The 19,725-nt window shown below is 43.2% G+C and overlaps 7 protein-coding genes across 7 annotated transcripts; 2 read left to right on the top strand and 5 right to left on the bottom strand.

The window, feature by feature from the left end:
- Positions 1-236: 236 nt before the first annotated feature.
- EAF02_004663 (uncharacterized protein) lies at positions 237-2,379 on the bottom strand. The gene is made up of 3 exons (XM_038900711.1): positions 2,115-2,379; positions 1,636-2,062; positions 237-1,586 (listed from the first exon to the last, which is right to left on the bottom strand). Exons 1-3 carry the CDS (start codon positions 2,278-2,280, stop codon positions 281-283), a joined length of 1,899 nt encoding a protein of 632 aa, XP_038759223.1. The 5' UTR covers positions 2,281-2,379; the 3' UTR covers positions 237-280.
- Positions 2,380-2,600: 221 nt separating this feature from the next.
- EAF02_004662 (uncharacterized protein) lies at positions 2,601-3,323 on the top strand (the record flags this gene model as incomplete). Its single annotated transcript, XM_038900710.1, has 1 exon — positions 2,601-3,323. The coding sequence occupies one exon, from the start codon at positions 2,601-2,603 to the stop codon at positions 3,321-3,323; it is 723 nt and encodes a 240-aa protein (XP_038759222.1).
- A 534-nt stretch (positions 3,324-3,857) lies between these two features.
- Positions 3,858-6,059, bottom strand: EAF02_004661 (uncharacterized protein; the record flags this gene model as incomplete). Its single annotated transcript, XM_038900709.1, has 4 exons — positions 3,858-4,167; positions 4,225-4,701; positions 4,774-5,274; positions 5,335-6,059. The coding sequence occupies 4 exons, from the start codon at positions 6,057-6,059 to the stop codon at positions 3,858-3,860; spliced, it is 2,013 nt and encodes a 670-aa protein (XP_038759221.1).
- A 1,689-nt stretch (positions 6,060-7,748) lies between these two features.
- EAF02_004660 (uncharacterized protein) lies at positions 7,749-8,783 on the bottom strand. Its single transcript, XM_038900708.1, has 3 exons — positions 8,470-8,783; positions 8,256-8,418; positions 7,749-8,202 (listed from the first exon to the last, which is right to left on the bottom strand). The coding sequence occupies exons 1-3, from the start codon at positions 8,642-8,644 to the stop codon at positions 7,827-7,829; spliced, it is 714 nt and encodes a 237-aa protein (XP_038759220.1). The 5' UTR covers positions 8,645-8,783; the 3' UTR covers positions 7,749-7,826.
- Positions 8,784-9,137: 354 nt separating this feature from the next.
- On the top strand, positions 9,138-14,167 carry EAF02_004659 (uncharacterized protein). Its single transcript, XM_038900707.1, has 3 exons — positions 9,138-9,259; positions 9,313-9,424; positions 9,474-14,167. The coding sequence occupies exons 1-3, from the start codon at positions 9,192-9,194 to the stop codon at positions 13,428-13,430; spliced, it is 4,137 nt and encodes a 1,378-aa protein (XP_038759219.1). The 5' UTR covers positions 9,138-9,191; the 3' UTR covers positions 13,431-14,167.
- A 1,694-nt stretch (positions 14,168-15,861) lies between these two features.
- On the bottom strand, positions 15,862-17,328 carry EAF02_004658 (uncharacterized protein; the record flags this gene model as incomplete). The annotated part of the gene is made up of 3 exons (XM_038900706.1): positions 15,862-17,049; positions 17,108-17,242; positions 17,302-17,328. 3 exons carry the CDS (start codon positions 17,326-17,328, stop codon positions 15,862-15,864), a joined length of 1,350 nt encoding a protein of 449 aa, XP_038759218.1.
- A 1,118-nt stretch (positions 17,329-18,446) lies between these two features.
- On the bottom strand, positions 18,447-19,655 carry EAF02_004657 (uncharacterized protein; the record flags this gene model as incomplete). Its single annotated transcript, XM_038900705.1, has 3 exons — positions 18,447-19,014; positions 19,065-19,543; positions 19,599-19,655. The coding sequence occupies 3 exons, from the start codon at positions 19,653-19,655 to the stop codon at positions 18,447-18,449; spliced, it is 1,104 nt and encodes a 367-aa protein (XP_038759217.1).
- Between the last annotated feature and the right edge of the window lie 70 nt (positions 19,656-19,725).

The following is a 19,725-nucleotide window of genomic DNA, read 5'->3' as shown; positions in this document are numbered from 1 at the left end:
AAAACACGGGATCAGGAGACTCTCTTCTTCTACATGTCGTTCAAACAAACTTTGTTCGATAGAAACGTCCAAATATTCTTTGCTTGTACCGGCACACACACAACTTGAGCAAAAAAAAAAAATTGCACCTGAAAATCGTAAATTGGATTGTCAATGCAATGGGAAAACAGCAATCATTAGCCCCAATTCAGTTTTGGTGAGGTTCTCCTCTACCTCTATTCTGTGTTTCTCTGTGCCATCCGGGTATCAAATGGCATGCTAAAGATATACTCATCTCAATTCACTCCTCTCCGCCAGGAAATTTCCTCGAATCTTTGAATTCAACTCTAACCCTAGCCTCCATGCCATCTACACAAAGACCAACATCTTTCGTTGTATCCTCCAACTCCACTTCTCTTTTCATGAATTTGCCTGCCTTCGACTCCCCTACTTGCCCGTGAGTTTGCGAGACAGGTTTGTCAATTGCGATGCTAGAACCTTCTCTCTTAGATTGTCTTTGATTCAGATCAGACAATCCAACAGGAGCGAAAGCTTCTCTGGCATTTTCTACAGCGTTATCGTCATCATACTCGTCAATATCCTCATACCCTGCAACGGGATCCCATTCTCCTGTTTCCCAAATCAATTTCAAACTTAATGGCCTACGATTTAATAATCTCCCAACAATCCCCTTGACTCGGTAGATGCTGAACGCTTTAGGAATCTCTTTCACTAGGATGGTTTCTTTTTGGCTAATCTCAGGGTTTGCAGGAACGTAAAACGTAAATCTGATCAAACGTGCTTCCAAAAATGCAGGATTGATCTCTGCTTTTTCTCTCCTCACTACTGCTGGGGGGCCATGAAGGTCGCACAACTCCTTGTATCGTTTGTGTCTAGAGAGGACTGTAGATTCCTGCTCTGAGTCCACAGCTCCAAGCTCCTTGCCTATCTCGGAGAGGTAGAACAATTCTGCGTTATTTCGATCTTGAGGGGAGATGCCACTAAAGTTTAACTTTTGAAGGTTCCCAAGACGTGCTAATGTTAACATGAATTCCTCGTTGAGACTTCCCATTGTCGATTCGGCGCTTGTTTCCGGATATATTAGGTTTTTGGATATTCGTAAAGACGTCATGCCAGGGAAAATATGGACGAGTTCATCTACAAAATCCCAACTGTTGATTTTGTTGGAAGATAGATCGATATATGATAACTTATTATTGAAGACTAAGGGAGTGGAAGACTTCACGGCCCCTGGCCCTGTCATCGTTCCCGTTGTATGTATTTTATTTCCTTTCAGAAGTAAAGATTCGAGGGATGTGAGTTGAGTCAATACCTTCAAATCCGCCAGTGATGTGAAGTCATTATACTCAAGGGTCAAAGAGGCCAGAGAATGACTCGTGATGGGCGAACTCAGTCTTTTAAAGCCGTTTGAGGATGCCGTCAGAGATACCGTGGAAGTGAATCTTTGCAGGAGTATGCAAAGCTCATTCCAATCAACTAATGTTGAATCTACCTCCAGAGCGTTGATCATGTTGAAAACTTCTTCACTAGACCCTGACGTGATTGCATTTAACATTCTGCTTGTGTCAAGCTCTAGTCGGTTTCCACTACAATAATAATATTAGTCAAGCCCAACAGAATATTGGAAGTGCTTACTTTAGTCTTAGAGTCTTCAAATTCTTCAACTGCGAGCAAATGTTTTCTATCTCATCCAAAGATACAAACAAATTTCTGCTCAAATCAAGTTCAACAATACTTGGGCATGCTTCCCCGACTGTAAGATCAGTCGCCGTTTCAGCCACCACTGGTGTAGCGAAGGCATCGTAAAGTCTAGTATGAGCCCTATTGATGCGCTGACCATCAACCAGAACAATTTTGAGTTCATGTACCTGAGCCTGTTGCTCTGCAATTTTGTCGAATCCTATCTCTTCTGCTACCTTTCCCGATATAACAATCTGCTTGTCCGGGTTCAGGCCATCTCCAGAAGCGTATTTATGGAATACCGCTTCGACAAAGCTCTGCTCGGGATCTGGTTTTCTGGTAGGACGTATGAAGCTTGCTGGAGTTGGTGCATTACTTAAACCTATGTATATATTATGAGCTACTCCCAAAGATATCTCACGACAACAACTGACATTTGAAGTACCCTTTCCCGTCATTCTTACCCCGCGAAGGGTCGTCCCATTCAACCCCAAGCCATTCCTTCTCTGTATCCTTGACCTCTCCAATATATCGAATTGTACATAATTGTCCTTGAAACGATACCCGTTGACCCACGCGGTAGTTGTGATTTTGTGACATTGTGAAAGAGGTTCACTCATGGATTGTGCTCGTTTGGAAATAAAGTTGCAGCCTTGCAAAGAGAGGCTGAACCACAGCCGAACTTTTTTTCGCGACATCAACATTCACTTTCCCATCGCAACATCTCTACAACGCATTTAAGCTTTTTTCTTCATCACGGTGATTTTGATTCGATATCAATTTCGAAACTGCGTCTACAGATTGATACTCCTAAATAGCAAAGTTCGAAGTTTTGACACGGTTACTACCACTCATCAATCTTTAAGCTCACCAGCCTTGAATCCTATCTCCATCCCCATCGCCCTCATCATCCACCCAAGATGGATTACCAAAACCGCGCCGGCAGTAAATTCGGCGGTGGTGGTGTCGCTTCCACCAGTGCAACCAATGCCGATCGTCGTGAGCGTCTCCGCAAACTCGCCCTCGAGACTATTGATCTAGACAAAGACCCCTACTTCTTCAAGAACCACGTCGGCTCCTTCGAATGTCGACTCTGTCTTACCGTCCATCAAAATGATGGTTCCTATCTCGCGCATACCCAGGGTCGCAAGCATCAGACGAATCTCGCACGACGTGCTGCACGCGAGGAAAAGGAAGGCCGCTCGGGGATCGATCCTATTACCGGTCTACCTGTCGGAATGGTAGGAGCGCAAGTTAGTGTTCGCAAAAATATGGTGAAGATTGGAAGGCCTGGGTATAAGATCACGAAGACGCGGGATCCGGTTACAAGACAGCAGGGATTGTTATTTCAGTTGCAGTATCCCGAAATAGTGTCAGATGTGCAACCGCGGGTCCGGTTCATGAGTGCTTTCGAGCAGAAGGTGGAGGATCCTGATAAGGATTTTCAGTATATGTTGGTAGCGGCGGAACCTTATGAGACGTGCGGGTTCAAGTTACAGGCAAGAGAGATTGACCGCTCAAATGAAAGGTATTGGACTTGGTGGGATTCGGATTTGAAAGAATTTTGGGTTCAGATCATGTTCAAGACGGAGAGAGAGGAGAGATACAGTGGTTGCCAGGCTGGCTCCAGTCAGATAAAATGAGAGGACGTTATTGCATGGAGTTCCTAGGAGTTAGTAATGGCTAAATTGTATTATAATATGAGATCACAGGAACATCACCAGGAACGGTGCAATCAAGTAGTTGATATTATTTCATTTTTTGATTGAGAGTGTAGATGTTTCCCAAGGTATACCCAGGTACATCAATTTTAACCTAATTTTTCCCACTATGATCACATTTAAAAAGTTCTTCCCAACCTTAAAACCCACCCTTATGCCGGAAGTCTAGAACCAGGCTGTTTCGCTCATGTGTGCATCCAGTCGAAATAAAATCAGGAAAAAGAAACAGACCCGCTAGATGTCAGACTTCTAATTGTAATCTTGCAAAACATGCAATCAATGGTATCTGGCTAGATTGACTTTTTAAAGGCCATGTAATGACAACTAGGAAATAGAAATACTTCACTCCAGGTGAAAACTTGGTAGAATAACAGAGATTCATGATTTGACCTATGTGGTAGCCGGTCAGCTCCATGGCGGATCCGCTCAATCGAATAGTGGAGAGATGTACCACGATTATCTGTAGTTGGACTCGAATCTCTTGAATGTGTAACCAATGAATGGCAAACTCATCTCTGGTACTTCCTCTCGAGGAACACCACTATGGGCAGCTTGTGCTTGAGCTTGCTTAAGATGGGTTGCGTTATCAGTTTGATCAATCTCGTCAGTTGGGAAGTATGTGGTATCAACATTGGAAGCCAGCTTGGGCTCAAATGGAGCACGAATACGACGCAGAGTATCGAATTCAACACCACGGAAAAATTTATGGCTCTTGATTTCGTCTGCTGATACTCGTCCGAGTCGATTCTCTGAATTACAAACAAGACTAGTGCACACAAAGTTAGATTAGTAACTCAAGAGAGAACAGTTAAGATATTCATACCTTCGAATGAGATTTTCGGCTTCAGGTCCAAGTTGTACATCCTCAGGGAAGTAGAGATTCGTACGCCAGGCGACAATCTTTCGATATGTGTCATGGGCATCTTCGGCACAGAAAGGAGGCCATCCGACTTGACATTCGAACATGATCGTACCAAGACTCCACCAATCGCAATCATAGGAATAACCATGTCCACTGAAAATTTCTGGAGCGATATAATCAGGTGTACCAACAGTTGAGTAAGCCATGACTCTTCGAGACTTTCTCCAGTCATTGATAACGCTTCGATTGCTAACTGTGAGGTTGATTTCGTCAAGATTGACTGATTGTCTGTTGTTTCTTGGCTTGCTAGATTTTCCTTGCAATAATTGTTGATAATAAGAATTGTCATGCAGTTTATGGAAACCAGTGGATAGACCAAAATCAGTCAATTTAACATGTCCACCTCTGTCAAGCAAAATATTGTCTGGTTTGATATCACTATCTCAATTAGTATTTGAAACTGAAAAAAAGGGGGTCGAAGCGATCCCCTCCTATCATCAATCAACTTACCGATGAATGAAGCCGAGTTTGTGTACAGCTTCAATAGCCAGAACAATTTCCGCAATATAAAATCTCGTAATATCTTCAGAGAAGATCTCGTATTTGATAAGCATAGTCATCAGATCTCCTCCTGGCAAAAACTCCATCAACATATAAAGGAAATCTTGATCCTGAAATGTTGTGAAAAGCTTAACAACCCAAGGACTGTCCGACTCTGCCAAGATATCTCTTTCAGCGCGAACATGTGCTAATTGATCCTTCTTGAACATCTCGGTTTTAATCAAAGATTTCATAGCATAAACTTTGCCATCTTGCTTCTTTTGCACCAACTTGACCTCTCCGAAGGCTCCTTTTCCAATGATCTTCAATGTGTTGTAATTATCAGGTCTGTCCCTGGTTCGTAAAAATCGTAGATATTTGCCCTCTTGCTTGCCTGCATTCGACCATGTTTGTTCTCGGCGAGATTGGGATTGGTTGGGATCAGAGAGACGTTGCTCCATTTCGCTTTGTCTATTGTAGAGATAATCATTTAGCACAAGTATCAACATCAATCTTTTTGGAATATCTCACCTAACATTTCGATCTCTGGCCCTCTTGACACTATCTTTGAAAAAGTCTGCAGCTAGTTGCGAACATTTCTTTTGATTGTTTTGTGTCAAATTGCCGTATCGATCAGGGTTTCTTTCTGGGGCTGCTTGAAATTCTGGACGAACTTGTTGTGAAGCTTGAGTCGGCATAGGGTTCAAGTAGTTTGAGTAACCTGGCTGCTGACCTGGTGCTCCAGCAGTTCTTGGTCTTTGGCCTGGCGATGCTTGACCTTGACGATTGCCATATGGTGAACCTCTGCCCCCACCTAAGTTTTGATGGGAGAACTGATGAGCCAGACCATTGGTAGCGTCATTTTGTAGATTAACAGATCTTTGCTGGTAGGGCTGCTGCTGCTGCTGCTGCTGCTGCTGCTGCTGTTGATATCCAGCAGGAGCTTGTTGCTGCGGATAGCCCGAGGAAGGGGGGTATTGGTTATTCATGAAGTATCCTGCGGGGGGCGCGAATCCTTGATTGTATGTTTGCTGTGCGCCTTGTTGAGCCTGCTGTTGCTGCTGCTGTTGTGGTGGTTGCTGAGCTTGACCTTGACCTCCGCCTGGAAATATTGGATTTGGGAAAGTTGATGGGGTCGTCGGATATGCACGATCGTTTGGCGCGAATCTGTCGTTTCCGAAGTTCAAGTGAAGGCGGTTGTTCATCGGATTACCATTGGGATTATTATTACCGGCATTACTGCTGTTGGGATCCATCTTAATTGTATTGGTAATGGATCTAAGGAAACGATACTGGTGAAACGGAGTAGTGTTGTCTTGATCCTAGAGAACAAGAATTAACGTGTAAGGAAGTCGCGTTTGCTAGTTGTCAAAAGTTCCGTGCCGCCGCTTGGTGCGTTGTTCTCGATGAATTCACTTTTGCTTCTACCCCCTCTCTTGTGATTTACTCTTTGATATGGGATAATAGACGAAAGCCGAGAGGTTTGTTCACTGGTTCTCCTATTCTCCAAAAGAATTGAATTGAGAAAAGTTTGGTTGTGTGTCCAACAAATACAGATACAGATACAGATCCTGTACAAACAAGTTTTCTACATTTATAAAGGGGGGAGGAGTATTCAGGCTTTTCCGCACCGCTGATTTCTTGCTTCTTCCTTTTCCCTAGCTTAATTAAAGGGATGAAATTCGTTTGGCTCTGGCGTTGCCTCTGTAACATGTAACTTTTCGTAGCGAAGCTTGGTGCTAGCGTTTTGGATCCAAAATCAATGCTTAATGGTTCTCCTATTGGTTACTCTGATCAATGCTTACTTGAAAAAGGAAAAACCTAGGTACTCATCAGGGGGCAAAAGAGGCGGACAGATATATTACAATTTGTCTCCCATTTATTAACTATTATATCATAACCGTCATTCGTACTACGCTTCGCCTCGCTTTGCAGCCCGAACTGAAGTGAAGCTTGTACATCGGAGAAATGAATCTGAAATCCATTCTCTACCCGTATTGGTGGTAACCTTGATCTTCCGTATAAGGTTGTCCTCGGGTGTATCAAGGAGCAGAGCGATGATCGAGCTCGTTCAACTGACTACTCATACATATCTAGAGAGATATTGGATGATGAACCTAATAGCGGCTATTTTGAGAAGGAGGGTCTTTCTATAGGATAATTCTAGGCATTCCATGCGTTCTATGCACCCCTTAGATGTAAGTCTCAACAGTGGGAGGTGTGTTTTGTCATGCATATCCCCTGGTAAGGTCTAGAAGCCGAACTCCTCTTTCACATTAACATGTCTAGGGATGCTACACAAGCCTTCGATTAGCATGTGCACATGGGACTTGTGCAAGAGGTACAGATCTACACAATCACATTGACCTCTACACACTTTGGGCGCATCACGCAGCTATCTACGGCACTAGGCATATCACAGGCGATATTTCAAGTTTCCTATGAGTCGGTGGTATAAGGTGTGTTAAGGTTCTCTAATTCTATCGCTTATTGGTCGTTAGATTTGGCCACAAATTAGTTCGGCATACAGTACCTACCTATCTACCTAGACACTTGGAATGATTTAGAATTTACTTGTCACGAATTAAGGAGCTTTAAGTTTTAAACCACAGTCCCGTCGATATCTTAGCTACCTAGTGCATGCTTATCTTGAAGGAACAGGGGTCCATTCTCAACATGCTTTGAGCCTCACTTTGCTACCTATACGAACGATAACGAAATGTCAAAATATAGGTACGGAGTTTATTCATGCTACGAGCTTTATACGGGTAGACAGAATTCACTGTAGCAAAATTCTACCCTGCAAAACTTTCCTGTGCAAATCCCACATGGAAAGTTTAGATGATCGATCAATTTTCTGGAACGCGCGTGGAAGCTATTGACACTAAACTACCTACCTTTCTGATAGCTGGGAACAAAATTTGCCTTTTGAAACGAGAATTTGCTATCATTGGGGTTCGGATTCATGATTATGGCGTTTTGTTATGATCGATACTAGATAACAATTTCTATGTAATACCTCATTATTGATCCCCATCATCATCAAGGACAATTTCCAATAACTTAGGATCTCTTGCCCAATCAATACCACTACCCACTACCACAGCACTAGCAGTATTCTTCATGATCCTCCATCTCTGTCTACTATTCTTCATCGCTCCTTCCAATTCATCCAACTGTGCACGAATATCTGGATCTTTTATGTTTTCCTTCCCCTGACTATTCGCGTCTTCTGCCAGAGCCAACATTTCTGTTGCCAATTCGATGTTCTTCCTCCCTGTGATAATGTTCTCATTGGACTCTCTCATCAAGTCTTCTCTTGATGCTTGGATTTTGTTAGATATCTGAGCCAGATTTTCAGACATAGCATCACGTTTTTCGATGAGTGGTAGGAGGTCCCTACTCTTGTGTCAAGAATGCAAAAAAAAAAGAGTTTGAGTGGAGTATCTTACTGTTCTATGACCGAAGCATTACTACCAGCATGAACTGCCTTCAATATAGGATTGGCAATAATCACATTCTCAATGATTTTCGACCGCAATGAATAATTGGCTTTTGACTCAAGGAGGTCTTTCTCTGCCTGTTGGATATCTTCATCGGTGACTTCTTCTTGCTCTAAAGATTGTCAGGACACGTGCTTTCAAAGTGATATATAGAGAGATGAACCTTCTGAAGATATAACACCTTGAGCTTTCAAGAGAGCGATTTCGACTTGAAGTTCTTCCAATTTATCGTACACTTCCAGGATGCGTTTCTCTTGCTCGCTCAAAGGAGGTACGTCGTTGGCTGGTCCGGTCATTTCAACTCCATCCATACTTTCAGCACTTTCTTGATGCGACATCTTGATTTGTAAATCTGCCTACGAGTCATAAGCTACACAGAAATCCAAAAGTCCACAATCTGTTGTTCGTGGAGAACGCGTCTCTCATCATGCCATGAAAACCCCATACTCAGGTATCTTCAGATTGAGATTGGTTCAACGAAGGTCAGCCACATTTAGTGTGGCACACCGTGTACCAGATAAGGTTAAACCGCGAAAGCACATGGATACTTTGGAAAATGCCATGTGAAATGGATCGATCAATATATTAAGATAAATGCAACAGTATCATATGTCTCTGTCTCTATCTCAAACTCGAATTCCTTTCAAATCTTTGAACCATATTGTTTTATGCTGGAGGTGTTTTCAGGCATTCATTAGCTTCAAGTGATTAGAGTGTGGCTTACCGAGATAAGGCGGCCGACCCTGAAGCTTAAGCTAAGTTACGGCGGTCTCGAACTAACCTTGTGATCTTCACATCTTCAACATGCGACAAGACATCTTCTACATCCCATAAGAGGAAAGACAATTTGGCAACTCGCTGTAACTGTGAAATGCATATACGATTATGGAACTTCACGTATACATTGCCCACACGGGCCAACATCTTCAGGTAGACCCTGGATCCTTTACCTCGTAAGTCTGCGACGTCATGTCTACCCCGATCATAAATGCTGATAACACTCAAGTCTGGACGATTTTAAGTTGTGGGTGGCCAAGTATACACCTATTGCCGCCAGCGATCACATATCTCTTACTGCAGCAGCCAAAGCAGTGCGATTTCAAGCGCTTTGCTTAGAGGTACCCACGCCGACATTTCCCAACCCTACAATTGCTAATCTTGGTACAGCAAGAAATATTCGTATACGACAGGCGCATCATTCAGCAATCTTCTATAGCATCCGCGAAATCACTGATCTCTGAAATCCCCTTACCGCGCAAATATACTGTTTCTCGACCCCCAGATTCGATCACAAACGAGAAGGACCTACAAGCATGGCAAGACTTATTCGTCGAAAGGCGGGCATGGGCTGCGAAGGTAGTGGAAGATTGTGCTTCCATGTCGGATCAAGCGCAGCAAAGGTACATCGAAACGGAGGTGATTACTCGGTGTGTGGATACCGCTGTTTTGAACCTGGAGAAGCATGTCAGAGCGCTGGATCAAAAGAATGCCGAAGTTCAAAACTACGTCGAAGAAATGCAGAAACTCAACGTCGCTGGCGGGGACTGGGAAGTATCAATGTCTCGATTAAAGTCGCTACCTGCGACTGCAGACGTAATTAGGTTTATCACGGGCCGTGACTTGTCGAAGACGAAGCGCCAAATCACCTTAGCGGACTTGGTTGATGCGGAAGAAGTCAAAAGGTCTGGGAAGCTGTTGGGCAAAATTTCGAAAAACCTCGAGCGTAGTAGTGTGGAAGCCGGACAGGAAGTGGACGAGGTCATGCGAAGGATTGACCATTTAATTGAGAAGGTCGAGAAAAGTCCTGCACGAGCGGCTATTCCACAATCCCAGGAACCTATTGCTTTACTGGAGGACATTGAGGCAATATTTAGAAAGGTCAATACTGACTGTGAAGCCATTCTTGGCTTTACTGACACACCGAAAAACATTTCACAAGCTTCAAAATCGGCACTTCTTCACACTGATAAGTTTTTACCCTCGCTATCTAAAAGGGCTCTCGAGATGGAGGAAATTATGCAAACCGTTACGAAGTTGCGAAATTCCACCGCAATATCATCCTTAGAGTTCATGTATGACATCGCTAGCTTAACAACGATGCTTGCAGAAGTCAACAGTCGATTTGCGGCCCTGGATTTGGACGGTGATGGAGTCAACGCCTTGCATTTAATTTCAATGCTGGACACATTACCGGTCACTTTTGTTTCATTCTTGGCCGAGGCAGTCAGGCGCAGTGAATGGGATGAGAAAGTAAGATCAGATTCCTCGACTCTGGCTAATGAAATGGCAAATTTCCAAGAAGAAGAAACGAGGCGACGACGCAAGTGGCAGAAGAACATCGGGGCTACTTTGTGGGATGAAAAGCCCGAGACGCAGGTCATGGCTCTGGAAGTTGTCTTGCATGGAGAAGAGGATGATTGGCCTCAAGCTTCTCGACGGGATTTAGAAGACATTTTGGCAATCCTTAGGGCTGAAAATCTTAAATCACCGATGCTTAGCGACATTTCGAGAATCATTTCGGATCTCAACAACCCAACGAGACAGCAAAGTAAGAGGGCAAATGCCTTTAAGGCGGGAAGTATTCACGAATCAGCTCTTGGTAAAAGTGCTCTTTTAATGCGCGGGGACGACGAAGCCTTGAAAAGCATGCAAGATGAGAAGTCAAAGCTTGAGAACAAATTGAGAACCGCTGAAAGTCGAATTCGAAGGCTTGAGGATCTATTGCATCGGCAAACTCAAGCCAACAGGACTTCAATCGGAAACGTGTTTTCAGTACCCAATACTCCTAGCCCTGATGTTCACACTGTGGCAAACCCCATACCATCACGCCCGAATGACGACTCTCGTCGGTCTTCGATCTCATCCCGACGCTTTTCTGCGAATCGAGGTGAGGAAGAAGCAGCCTTCCAGCAAAAGCTACTTTCTTTGGAGGCGGAGTTGATTACTGAACGTGAGCGCGCTTCAGGTTTGGAGAAAGAGGTTGCTGCCCAGAATACCTCAGCAAACGAGTTAAAGTCTCAACTTGAAGAAGTGAATTCCATGAAACACGACCTTTCGGAGAACTTCAAAGCACAGCAACAAGATTTCATTGATGAGCGCAAAGCTTTGAATGACGACATCAAGCGCTACAAGGCAAAACTAGAAGAGTTGGAGGATGAGATGGATAGATATCTCGGCTCCAGAGAGAACGAGAAGTCCGATGTTGATGATCGTGTTCGCCTCTTACAAGATGAACTGGATAAATTACGAAAGGATAGTGCCGCAGAGGCCCAAAAAGCTCAAGGTCAGGTTGACTTCTTGAGAAACGATGCAAAATTGCAGAGGGAGACCAATGAGACTTTGGAAAGGCAAATGCAGATTCTCAGAGAAGAGAAGAAGGAACTATTATCCCGCACGATCCAGGCAGAATCGGCTGCTGAAGATCAGTTGAAGACTTTGCAAGATATCCATTTGCAGTTATCACCCAAGTTGAGGATGCCACAAGAGTTCACAGCCCTCTCGGGATCGTTGACCAACAAATCACTGGGCCTGATATCCGAGCTTGAAAATACGAAGCGCGATTACAACCTTGCGAAATCTCAGCGGGATGATGCAGAAACGACGATTTCGGAGCTGAGATCCGAACTTGCGGATTACGAGGAAAAGTTTGCTACCGAAGAGAAGGAATCGCAATCTTTGCGCGAAGAATTAGCATCCGAGAGAGCCAAGTACTCTGCTCTGGAGGCCGAGCTCACTGATGAACGCCTCCAATTAAGCTCCATAAGAACCAAGATGGCAGATGGCGAAACAGGATCTGAGGCTCTACGTAATCGTCTAGAAGAGGAGGAACGCAAAGTTACATCTCTGTCAGAGGATCTTGCTAGACAGCTTTCTCGTGTCGGAAGTCTTGAGGAAGAGATAAGATCACATCAAGACAAGCACCAATTTGCACAAGAAAGATTCGAGAGATTGAACGACCGATTCGATTCACGCACTTCGCGTGCAAAAGACCTTACACAACGAGTGTATTCTCAAAATGATAAGCTTGTCCGACTACTTGAGCGTTTGAGTTATTCAGTCACCAAAGACAATGGCTCAATGATCATTCAGAAATTACCAAAACCTGATCGTAGCATGATAAACGGGAATGATTCCTCAGATGCTGGAAATAAGCTCAGGCGAAGCATGACAGGTTCGACAACTATGAAAGCCATGGTCGATAGTGGAGACCTTGACCTTTTGTATTGGATGCACAATGACGATCCTGAAACAGAAAGTGAGAAGTATGACGCTTACATCAATTCCATCGGTAGCTTCGATATAGATAACTTTTGTGAGGTCATTGCAAAGCGAGTTAGGGACATGGAATACACAGCCAAGAAATATTCCAAAGACGCTCGTGCTTACCGGGAGAAGTCTCACAGAGCTCAAAAGGAAGCTCATGAGAAAATTGCTTTCAAGAATTTCAAAGAAGGTGATCTAGCCTTGTTTCTGCCAACAAGAAATCAATCCACCGGGGCATGGGCAGCATTCAACGTTGGCGCTCCTCATTACTTCCTTCGAGAACAAGATTCTCATAAGCTCCGCTCTCGCGATTGGTTATTAGCTCGAATCCATAAAATCCAGGACAGAGTAGTTGATCTTTCCAAATCCATCACGGATGGTCGTTCCTTCGCAAGCACAGGCGACTCCTTCGATGACGATAACCCATTCGATCTTTCCGATGGTCTTCGTTGGTATCTCATTGATGCCTCGGAGGAGAAACCAGGTGCTCCATCTACACCTGGTCTCGCCAAAAGCACAGTCGCTAGTGCAAATATAGATGCAACAGCTACGATTCGTCGCCCGAAGAAATCATCCAGCACGGGTGCTGAGGGGCTTAATAAAACCCTGGCGAAGAGTATGGATAGTAGGAGAAGCAGTAGTAACTCCAAGAAAGCTATTCAGATTGCTGCGTCGCCGTTGAGGAAAACAGGCTCGACGGCTTCAGTCAGTGGTTTGAGAAATGAAGCGATCGGGGATGCGATGGATTCCGCCGTTGTAAAGAATGGTGATGGGGGCACCAATGCAGCTGCTACTTCTGATACTCCTGAAGCAGTAAACAATGAGGTTCGAAATCCTTTGGATAATCTCTTGGGTCCTTGATCTTCATCTCTATCTTGATCCTGTTGTCTATCTATCTTGTATCGCTTTCAGAGTTCTTTACGTCAAGAATTGTGAACGTTCGCCCATTGTATTGCATATTGTATTATACTCTTTCTATTTGCAAAATGAAGCTTGTAGCAGGACATACGCTGATAGTGCGATGGTGTTCTAGAATGTTCACAATGGCCATGGGTATCCTGCAGCTTTGGGCACCGGCTTTGGAACAACTGGGAGTACTCTTGGAAGGAAGTATTCGATGGGACATTCTAGCACAGAAAATGGAGCAATGGAGGAAGTAAGAGAAGAGCGAAGTGCATTACCAAACAAGCTTAGAAGATCAATGATATGGGACTCTTTATGGTCGATTGATCTTAGTTTGGAGAGAGGAAGAGGAGGGGGGTTTTAGTTACGGAAATGGGAAGAAGGAATTGTATGATACGAATATTGACTGATAAATGGCGAAGATTAATAACATGACGCAACATGACACTGCAATTGGAATCTGCAATGCGGGAGCGGGAGCATGGACGGATATGAACATCAATCGGAGTGAAGGATCAGATCATATAATATGCTGGGACTAGAACTACTCATGCGTGATGCATCGATCGGTATGCTGAATGAGATGGATCTGTATATGGATAGGGACGAACTTAGGTAGTTATGTATAATAAACCACATCACATTATCGGACCCTAGCAACCTGGGAACGAGAATAGAGATTAGATTGGGAATAGGAAGTGATACTGGAAATGGAAGTAATAAGGAAGAAAGTGTTTATAACCCTCGAATCGTCACTTATAGATGATCTTCTCGTTATATCATATCACATCAAATTGTATTGTACGTATCGTATCACACATGCATTAGTATATATACAAACACTTGATTATTTCCCATTCTTCTGATCCTCAACTTCTCACTTCTCACTCCAGCCTAATTTATTTCCTCACTAATCTAGAATCAACAAACAAACAATCAAACAATCAATCAATCTTCAAAATATCAAACTATTACATTACAGTCTACTTAACACTTTACTTAATAACACCTCCAAACATACGCAGTATGATTATCTAGTATCTAGTATCTACCATCCTACTAACCCGAATATCCGATATACAACTACAACTACAACGACAACTACAACTACAACTACAACTACAACTAATAACTTTCGAGTAATCTCATTATACCAATCTTCCTAGATCGTAATTGATACTATAAAATACATACATATATATATACATACATATATACATATATACATACACACATACATACACACATACACACACACATACATACATACATACATACATACATACATACATACATAGAATGGTTTTGTTTACATAGGCACGGGATTAGACATTAGCAATGATCCATTTAGCAACTTAGCTAGCAATATTGCACGGCCATGTTTCCATTCTTCTTGTCCCATATAGCCAATCTCTTTATACACGCTGTTTTCTCTTCTGTCAAAGTAGGAACCGAATAGGAGATCCGCAACCCTATGCTCACGAATAACTTCTCTTGGAGGTTAGCTTTTATAATAATAAGAATAGTATTATTATAATGATAGTGGAAGATCTAGTCAGTTTAAGCTTGAGGGATAAATCGAATATATAGAATAAGAGTGAATTGAAGTCAATTTAGAAGAGCTAGGCTGAGTTGAGATGAATTGCTTGCTTTTTCCTAGATTTTCTCTAAAGAATATTCTAGGTTTATATAGTTTATAATGAAATTCCAGTATATTCTATGCTTATAAATAAGATCGATTTAAATCGTATCTTATAGAATCATTTTAGATAATAAAAAGAAAGTACAACCAATCAATTTAGCGATATTTCCTGTATACTTCCATCTAGTTCCATTTCATTCTATTCCATTATAAATCAATTTGATAAGAGATACTATTATACAACTATATGATAATATGATTTTATAATATAAGATCATATTATATGTGTATTAGTCATCAAGATATCCCTTATTTAGTAAGATATTAATAAGTGATTTAGTGGACTTATTATGAATCCTCACAACTTCAATCACTGTTGAAGATTCTCAGTGTCCAGAGAAATCCAAAATCAATTCTACAATCACAATCACAAACAAATGCATGAACGAAACCTATCCACTGTGAACATACAATGTATATTCTACCCAAGCACAATTATGCTCTAATGTCAAGGCAAAAGGCCGACCTCTACTACTTGACCATGGTTGAAGAGCCAAGTAACGCCCGCTTTATAAAATTCATCCATAAACCCTTTATGTTGAAACTTTTCCCTTGTATATCCCCTTTATATGCCGTTGAAGGTCAAAATGCTTTTCCCCGGTATCATTGCAATCATTACTCATGTTGAAAGATTTAACCACAGCTCCCCTGTAAACAAAAAAAAAAGAAAACCCATATAAACATAATCTAGTATCTGTAGATCTCAGCCTTGAATGGTCCCTCAACCTCAAGTCCAAGGTACTCAGCTTGAACTGGGGTCAATTTGGACAACTCGGCGTTGACGTGTGCCAAATGGAGCTTGGCAACGGTCTCGTCCAAGATCTTTGGGAGAACGTAGACACCAACCTCGAGCTTTTGGGTCTTGCCGAACTCGACATACTTTTGGCCGAAAGCCTCATCCTCGCACTTGAACAACATGATTTGAGCAAGGACTTGGTTGGTGAAGGAGCAGGACATAACGAAGGAAGAGTGACCGGTGGCACATCCCAAGTTAACGAGACGACCCTCAGCGAGGAGGATGATGTGACGACCGTTCTTCATGAGGTATCTGTCGACTTGGGGCTTGATGTTTTGAACGCTAGCAGCGTTTGCCTTCAACCAGGCAACGTCAATCTCAATATCGAAGTGACCAATGTTGCAGACGATAGCATCGTTTGGCATGGCCTCGAAGTGCTCACCAGTCAAGATGTCTCTGCATCCAGTGGTGGTAACGAAGATTTGACCTTGGGAAGCAGCCTTCTCCATTGGCATGACTTGGTATCCGGAAACGGCAGCTTGAAGAGCGTTGATAGGATCGATTTCAGTGACAATGACACGAGCACCCATTCCGTGGAGAGCCATAGCACAACCCTTTCCGACATCACCGAAACCGGCGACAACGGCAACCTTACCAGCAATCATGACATCGGTGGCACGCTTGATACCATCGACCAAAGATTCACGGCATCCGTACAAGTTGTCGAACTTTGACTTGGTGACGGAGTCGTTAACGTTGATAGCTGGGACGAGGAGACCCTTGTTCTTCAACATCTTGTACAAGTGGTGAACACCAGTGGTGGTCTCCTCAGAAACACCGTAGCAGTCCTTCAACATCTCTGGGTATTTGTTGTGTACGAGTTGAGTAAGATCTCCACCGTCATCGAGGATCAAGTTCAAGCTCTTGCCATCCTTGAAGGAAACGAGTTGTTGTTCCAAACACCAGTTGTATTCCTCCTCGGTCTCACCCTTCCAGGCAAAGACTGGGACACCGGCAGCAGCAATAGCAGCAGCGGCATGGTCTTGGGTGGAGAAAATGTTGCATGATGACCAGGTAACCTCAGCTCCGAGGAATGTGAGGGTCTCAATCAAGACAGCAGTTTGGATGGTCATGTGTAACTATAACAGCTTCGTTAGTCTTCGAATCTGATTGATACAGTAGCAAGAAAATACATACACATCCAGCAATACGGGCACCCTTCAAAGGTTGATCGGCAGCATACTTCTCACGAGTGGCCATCAAACCTGGCATCTCATTCTCAGCGAGCTCGATTTCCTTGCGACCGAAGGCAGCAAGACTGAGGTCAGCGACCTACAAGTATACAAATTAGCATAAGGGAAACAGCAATTCATAATGGGAGCTTTATTTACCTTGAACTTGGATGCTGGGGCAGACATTTTGGGTGAGGAAAAGATGATATTGAGGGAGATAGATACTGAAAGATAAGAGTCAATTCAAAGTTTCCAGAGTGTAGAAGGATGAGTGCGAAGATTGGGACAGAGATGCCTTTTAATACTTACATTTCTTTTTAAGGGTGGAGATAAAAAGAAGAGGCGAGGTAGAGAAGAAGAGATGAAATGGGAGGATAAACAGAAAAACTTCGGGGGGCCGACGCTTCAACTAGTGATGGAGGGGTGAGAAGAAGGAAAATTCAGCGCTAAGCCAAATCAGGTTAGATGCGTAATCCCTGAGTACCAAAACCCAACAATAGGAAACGTTTGACAAAGAGATAGACATTAGATATCACTGTTCGGTGGTTCAGACTTGCATTGTTGTAGAAATACTATTGGATTTACATGAGTTGTTCAAATGTAGCTGGACTGTACTCGTATGTAACATACAATTACTCCGTAGGTACGAGTAGTATTGAATATAATAATGAACAACAAGAGCAGATTCTCTTCAATAAGTGAATGATCCTTAGACTTTGCTGGCCAGATCCTCTAGCTAGTAGGTAATTATAGGATCTAGCCGAACACCGTCGCTTCGGTCGTCGGCCAACATGGTGTCTAATAGATATGTGTACTCCGTACGTAGTCGACAAACAGTTGAAGAGTCCTTGGATTGCCATACCTACCTAGGTAGAGGTAGCTACTACTCACATATCATATGATCGTTGAGTGAGGTGAGGCTTGTGAGCGATGTGAGCAAAGTCAAGTGAAGTGATAACTAAGTACAAAATTCAGGGTCAACATCAACATGGAATTTAAATTAGACATGTGGGTATCACTGATAGCAAATAGTAAAAGCTTGTAAGTGGGGTTGAGTTGCACGTTGGTGGGTGGACAATATCAAAAGTCCGTGCATTTTTGGAGGAATATACGAGATATCTATACATCCATAAGAAAAACAGAGTTCTCAAGGTGTTGTCTATCGTTCCTTTTTTGATCATGAATATGATCCCACATATTGACATATCCCTCTGAACGCCATGCCCATGCAAGAAATCCCTCATAAGTGCCCTAGCTAGCAACCTTAATGTCCCTACTACCAGCTGCATTACATACGTTTCTTTTTAGTTTTGTTCTGGTAAGAGGTTGCTCTTTACTGCGAACATCTTTCCGGTGATGCTAGCAGTGAATCCGTCTACCTGTCTTGAATATTGCTCAACTTGTCGTGCGTTCAACATACCCTCCAATCTGCTTGGTTCTGTTGGGAGCTTGAAGAGTCTTTCCCACTCATCCTCAGGTAGAGGTGCGAGTTTCTGTGTAGCTCTAGTAGCATTCTCCGCTGTACGCTTTGCCTTCCATGCTGTGACCTTGGCTTGCTCACGAGTCAATTGTCTTTGGAAGTATTGGAAGTTGTTGAGCTCAGTGTAATGAGTTTCTATGCTGTCCAAAAGCATATCACAGGTTCGCTCCAAGTAAGGATCAATAGATAAGTCCAAAGATTCCATGTTAGGATAAAGAGGAGTTGGCGGTGTGTTTCGGTTGAGGTCTGCGAAACTTGCGGGGAATTCAAGATCCTTCTTTGGTAATTCGACTGGCATTTGGTGCAAGAAAGAGGTCAAGAGATGGGAGTTGTGGACGATGATAGGTAATTCGACCAAGATGTCTTTGTATGTGAGCTTCGACTTTTGCATGCTATCGTCTTGTCAGTATTGACCTTTTAATGGCATATCGTATGAACCTACTTCTCAGTGGTGAATTTACCCTCCTTGTACGCGGCCATGAAGGTTGGGGAAAGTCTGAAAGCACGTAGACTCAAAGCACCTTGGGAACTTCTGCTGACATCGTGGACAAGCGCGACAGTTCTCTCATTTGGTTCCTTTTGGTAGAAGAATTGGTTTTCAATCAGGCTGGTGTTGATGAAATTTCCCATGTTTGCACTCGTGTACCATCCGACGTTGTTTGCATCGACATTGACTTCCTTCAACATTTTGATCATCTCACTCTGGTAAATGACATTGGCTTTCGATCTTGGAGCTGCGGCAGCGATATTCGAGGCGGCCATGTGGTCATTTGGGTGGGAATCCGAGGCAGCAACGTCCGTCGTGGGGAATGGGAAGGAATTTGTGATTTGGAGAGTTCCGTTCGAGTCCATACCAACGATCGATCCAGTAGCTGTGGTTGGGTAGGTTGCGGCACAAGCCTTTACAATCTTCATAACAACCTACATATCCTATTAGCCACAATTTTTGATGTCTTGCTTGTGATATAGTCCCTACCAATGCCTCAACTTGTACTGAGTGCAAAGGCACCTCTTTGCTAGCAATATCCGCCATGATGAAATATGGTTCAAATTCGTGATCGTTCAATTACGAATAAATACTGGCAATATTTCGATAGGATCTG

The sequence above is a fragment of the Botrytis sinoallii genome, assembly GCF_014898435.1.
Source record: "Botrytis sinoallii strain Bc 23 chromosome Unknown BSIN_007, whole genome shotgun sequence".
In the NCBI taxonomy this organism is placed as follows: Eukaryota; Fungi; Ascomycota; class Leotiomycetes; order Helotiales; family Sclerotiniaceae; genus Botrytis; species Botrytis sinoallii.
The sequence above is the reverse complement of the archived record's forward strand: the minus strand, read 5'-3'. Positions and strand labels throughout refer to the sequence as shown.

Coding starts and splice junctions, on each gene's coding strand:
- EAF02_004660 (XM_038900708.1), bottom strand. CDS start 8,644: ATGTCGCATCAAGAAAGTGCTGAAAGTATGGATGGAGTTGAAATGACC. Junction 8,419..8,469: donor AGGTGTTATATCTTCAGAAG/GTTCATCTCTCT, acceptor GACAATCTTTAG/AGCAAGAAGAAGTCACCGAT. Junction 8,203..8,255: donor AATGCTTCGGTCATAGAACA/GTAAGATACTCC, acceptor ACACAAGAGTAG/GGACCTCCTACCACTCATCG.
- EAF02_004659 (XM_038900707.1), top strand. CDS start 9,192: ATGGAACTTCACGTATACATTGCCCACACGGGCCAACATCTTCAGGTA. Junction 9,260..9,312: donor GACCCTGGATCCTTTACCTC/GTAAGTCTGCGA, acceptor ATAACACTCAAG/TCTGGACGATTTTAAGTTGT. Junction 9,425..9,473: donor TTCAAGCGCTTTGCTTAGAG/GTACCCACGCCG, acceptor ATCTTGGTACAG/CAAGAAATATTCGTATACGA.
- EAF02_004663 (XM_038900711.1), bottom strand. CDS start 2,280: ATGTCACAAAATCACAACTACCGCGTGGGTCAACGGGTATCGTTTCAA. Junction 2,063..2,114: donor CGGGAAAGGGTACTTCAAAT/GTCAGTTGTTGT, acceptor ATATATACATAG/GTTTAAGTAATGCACCAACT. Junction 1,587..1,635: donor TTGAAGACTCTAAGACTAAA/GTAAGCACTTCC, acceptor TTATTATTGTAG/TGGAAACCGACTAGAGCTTG.